General features: G+C 40.5%; 1 protein-coding gene across 1 annotated transcript in view; it reads right to left on the bottom strand.

The window, feature by feature from the left end:
• Nucleotides 1-5060, bottom strand: part of LOC118342454 (retinoic acid receptor beta-like) — a 118013-nt gene that overhangs the window by 2117 nt on the left and 110836 nt on the right. The window contains exons 7-8 of the mRNA XM_035681009.1: nt 1961-2119; nt 1-128 (exon numbers count right to left, since the gene is read on the bottom strand). Coding sequence (XP_035536902.1) covers nt 1-128; nt 1961-2119 — 287 coding nt within the window. The remainder of the gene's footprint in view (nt 129-1960; nt 2120-5060) is intronic.

The following is a 5060-nucleotide window of genomic DNA, read 5'->3' as shown; positions in this document are numbered from 1 at the left end:
GCTGCTGCTGTTGCTGCTGCTGCCACTGCTCTGGCCATCTTGGCCCTCTGAGTTCTCCAGCATCTCCTGGATGAGCGGTGGCATGGAACCCGGGATCTCCATCTTCAGAGATATGACCCGCTCTGCTCCTATAAGAAAAAAATTAAAAGATTAACAAAGGAGCAGGACAGTTTATTCTTAACCCTGGAAATAGCAGAAAACATAACATGAAACCAAAACCACTTTCTAGATTTTTTCCTCTGGGCTTTCAACCATGTGTCATGTTCTTCATCATAATGGATGACACAATGATATACAGCCACTTAAAGGTCATCAAAGTTTCATACTTATTTCACAAGCTAACTCTATCCACTGATGAAAACCCTGGGATGTGGTCGAAAGATCAAAAAAAGTCTAGTAAGTGGACATTCTGTTAGGATTATTTTTATTTTAGTAAACTCAACATGACTTCTCTGCTCAGACATATTGAGTAAAATAACAATAAAAGACCTTTCAGCTGCAGGAACCTTTACATTCACTGTGTGTACCTAATTTAATTTATATGGTGCATTTTAAAAACATTTTTAGCTGCTTTAAAGGACACTAAATAAGAAGAGAAAATAAAATCAAAGGGTAAAACCTTGAACAAATGATACTTTTTAAAGAAAACAAGGGATTAGGAGACAAATAAAACCAGTACAAACAGTAAAAGCATCAGGAAGAACATAAGCTGGTAATGCAACCAGATAAACCTATGCAACAAGTTTAAAAGATGGGATTTAAAGAGAGATACAAAGGGGTTCGGGGAAAGTATATGTCTACAATAACTTCTTCAGGCAGGTCATTCCAAAGTCAAGGGGCCCAGGTCTGCGTAGGGGCAGGATGGCCTTTGAGGATCTTAAAGTACACTCAGGCTCATAAGGGGGTTAACGGCTCAGCACTATGAGCCAGTCCAGAATGTGCATTAAAAGTTAGCAACAGAAAGTCAAATCAATAGAGTTGTATAGGAAGCCAGTTCAAAGAAGTTTAAAAAGCAAATTAATGTGTTGACTGTGTGTTGCTTCTCAGGAGTTCTCTACTGTTCCCTAAAGTCCCTCCAGTCCACTGGACTGGCCCCCGCCTGGGCCTATGAGCATGACTTGTGACATTACAAATAGTTTGGAAGATTTCATTAAAAGAAAAATGAAAATAGGATTTCAGACTTCACAACACTATAAGTAATGAGTGATCTGTGGCCACAAATGTGTCCAACAATGATTTGTTGCACAGAACCATCTGGGAAGTCTTAATTGGAAACTGTTTGGAAAAGGGCAGACACTTTCAAAAAGTACTCTAGAAGTGATTGGATGAACCATCTGTCTATCGGCGTCTATTACAAATAAACTTTGACCAATCAGATCAATGAACCATATCATGTAGTCAAACTCTTACTGAAGCCAGTTGGGAGAAGACCAAAAACGCCATCATGCTGTTCTTTGCTCTTCTTACTCTCCAGTTCTGATAGAACTGATGCTAGCAGCATCTACGCTAACCTCTTGTAGCCGCCATTGTTGTCTTTTTGCTGTGCCACACCTAGCGTCCACCACCGTAGCTGCCAGTACTTCCTCAAAGGATGCTCATTGGTCCACTGTATGGACCACATAGGCATAGATTGAAGCCAGTCAAGACTCTCATGTGACCTTGTGAGTCCATCTGCCACGCAGGGTTAGCAGTGATTGTGTCCAGAAGCATTAAAAAAATCAGCAGCATTTGAACTCCTTTCTGAAAAGGTCATTGACTTTGTTTGTACACGTTATCTCAAGATTACAAAGACAGAGCAGACCTCTCCCACACGCCTTTGTGTTAAACACTTTCTGTAGTTGTACAACCGAGTTTGATTGAGGCATACTAAGACCTGTGGCAGACCTAGAATGACCCCATTCTATTGTAATTTTTGACTGTGATCCCCTTTATGTCAACTGTAAGCCGATATCATTCCTACCTTTAGCGCTGATGCTGCGCAGGTCTGTGATCTTCATCAGGGTTTTGGGGAACATGTGCGGTTTGCTGGGCCGACGCTTCCTCACATAGATCTTCAGAGCCTCCAGGAGCGGCTCCTGGAGCTGGTCCACCTTGGAGGGCTCCTCCAGATCCTGACGATCTGAAACACATACACACGAATCCAGTCAGACTTGAGGCTCAACAATGACAAATCCATGCCTTGGCTTTATCTGATTGAGACCAGCTAGAGGCTAATACATGTATCACAGCATGAAGCCTGGTTTGATTAAGAAGAAAGACTTTATCTCATTATGTCAACTCATTTGCTGCCGAGGAGATTTTGCAGAGATGGTAACAATTAGATAACTTGAGCGGAAAACTCATTTGAATCCTTTTTTTTTTTGAGTTGCCGTGTTAAGCTCTGATAACTGAGTTTTTAAAGTCTCAAACAGCAGGGAAGCAAACTGAACGCATCAAACCCAATCAGCAGACGTGGTATTCAAAGCCAAAGCCACAGCCATCTATTCTGAGAGCCCTTTGCAATGATTATTAGGATGACTCAGTGGTCAATGCTCTCTAAATAGACACGCTGGCTCAAAATCCCCCATTGAAACATGGACCTTTTAGTAGGCTCCACAGTCCTTGTGCATTCATCATGTTTTGGGTTTTATTTGGGTTCATTATGTACTACTTGAATATGTATAGTGTATTTACGTTATATATACATATATATACTCGTTTATAGTCTTATATTTCCTATTATATTTTGTAATATTTTATTTTGTGATATCATGTTGTACTTTAACTTCTGTACTCTCTTTTGCACTACATTGCCCCATGCTGCTGTGTCAATTTTGTATTTCTCCTAAGGGGGATCAATAAAGGAACATCTTATCTTATCTTATCTTAATGTGGACCTTAATTTCTATTTTTGTTGCATTATAATTTCTTCATCATTACACAACCCTAGCTAACCAGTGTTGGATATAGCATTTTAAACTTGTGCATTCTTCCAACCCGAGAGGTAATATTACATCTTCAAGCTGTCCTTGCAATAATATAGTGACTTTCTTAGTACTATTACTTTAAACTAAGGCTGTACAGATTTCCCCTTCTATATTAAGGAAAACAATGCTTTATTACAACTTGGGTTTTATTGTAGCACTGACATGCTTATATTGGTTAAGGCAGTGTAATTGCTGAGATCTAAAGTGCTGAAGGTCCTTCCAACGGGGAAAGAAACATGAGCCGTCAGACGATCGGGCAGGTTTTAAAAGCTCCTCAAGGTTAGTCAGACTCAACTGGATGATACTTTTGGTTTTACCTCCTGGTACAGTTCTAGCTAATCTGGAAAACTGTCAACATGTTTGCAGCCTGTCCTGTCTGACTGCATGTGATCATAACTGATAGAACCGATGCCCAGATGGAAAAAAACATATCAGACAAACATTATTGTTCCATGCAGATGTGTAGGCTATATAAGTCCTGATACATATCTGGAGGGGATCTTTAAACAAGGTAAACCACGGTAGATATAAACTAGTATCTTTAAATATGTTTTATATTAGTATAATAATGTTTTAGATATTATACATGAATTGGTCTGTTTTGAAAATGTCATGTAACACACTGAAGATGACAGTTGTATGTGCACACACACATGCACCACACCATCAGGCCACAAGGTGACAGTGTGTGCACTGAAATCAGCAGGTGCTGGACCTGCTGTTATGGTGTGTGATTACAGATGCAATCAGAGGTGTTCTCGCACTGTCCACGGATTATGCAAGAGCCTGTAATATTTGTCAAGGCTCTGGGGATTGAGATATATATATATATATATATTGAACCTGAACTTGAACCTGATTGTTGGATGAAATCCCAGCAGCGATGGAGCCTGAGCACAGGTGCAGCGGTAATGACAACTGAAGCTGAGTAACTTTTGGTGGATGTACAGTAAAACTTTGTGTGTGTGTGTGTGTGTGTAAGGGGGAAGAGGACAGAGACTAGTGTTTTAATGTGTGTGTAGCCTGACATGAGAGAATCAATCTTGCCTGGGGTATATTGGTGGAGAACAACCAGAGTGGGCTTATTTCCTCTGAGAGGGCAGTTCAAACAATCCACTCAGCTAACTGACGCTGCTGTGACATACCTGCACGTCATTCCCCCCCCCCGCCACCCCCATGTTTGGCAGTCAGGATTGTGCTGCCTCACTGATAGCAACCTGTGGTTGACCTGGTTTCAGACTCCCGCAGAGGCTGGCTTACTTTCATCCCAAACTGGGCTGTAGCTCCACTCAATATTTAACTGGAGGAATCAATACGGGCTGACTATGTTGAATGGGGTGCAGTCGAGCATGGTTTTAATGTGGAGTGGATCAGTTTATTCATTCCACTTGATGTACTCCACGACTACGCTGTCAAGTCTGTTTCTATCTTTAAAATTAGAATTTATTCTAAACATATGATGTAATCACTTGACATATTCATCTGGCAGGAGTGTTGTGGGATTGTGCATTGACGTTTCTTGGCTGCAGCTGCAGATATCTGATACTTCATAAGAGTGTTTCCTAACCTGGGGATTGGGACTTCCCAAAGGGTCACAAGCTAAATCTGAAGAGTCACAAAATGATTAGATACTGAAAAGGAAAAAATATATATTGTTAGTTGTTTTTGTTGAACATTTAAAATGTTTATCTGAAATGTAGTGTAGAGGCAGTGTTGCTAAATTGGTGACTTTCTTGCTTGATTTAGTGTTTTTCCTGCCCTGTGCATGCTGCATGGCTCCACTTGCTGAATGGCTCCACTTGCTGACAGCGCTGGGGTGTGTCCTTATAGCTGGGAAATATTTAGTTTATTCTTCTCTCTTCCTTTGTAGATATTTTTTTTTACTTAACTTCAATATTTAATAACCCTGTAGTGAGTTTGTGATTATAGCCTAATGATTTTTCTTTTATATGAATTAAGGTGATCTCTCGCTCAATGCAAATGGTAGGACCACTGAGCATCTATCTATAAAGCAAGAAATCTCTGTCTGTCTGTGTGTGTGTGTGTGTCTGTCTGTCTGTCTGTGGCTCAAATATCTCTGCAGATCAGGATCAG

Source organism: Morone saxatilis, unplaced genomic scaffold, assembly GCF_004916995.1.
Source record: "Morone saxatilis isolate NCDOM2014 unplaced genomic scaffold, NCSU_SB_2.0 Contig9, whole genome shotgun sequence".
NCBI classification, from domain to species: domain Eukaryota; kingdom Metazoa; phylum Chordata; class Actinopteri; family Moronidae; genus Morone; species Morone saxatilis.
Note: the sequence above shows the minus strand (reverse complement) of the source record. Positions and strands in the feature narration are given on the sequence as shown.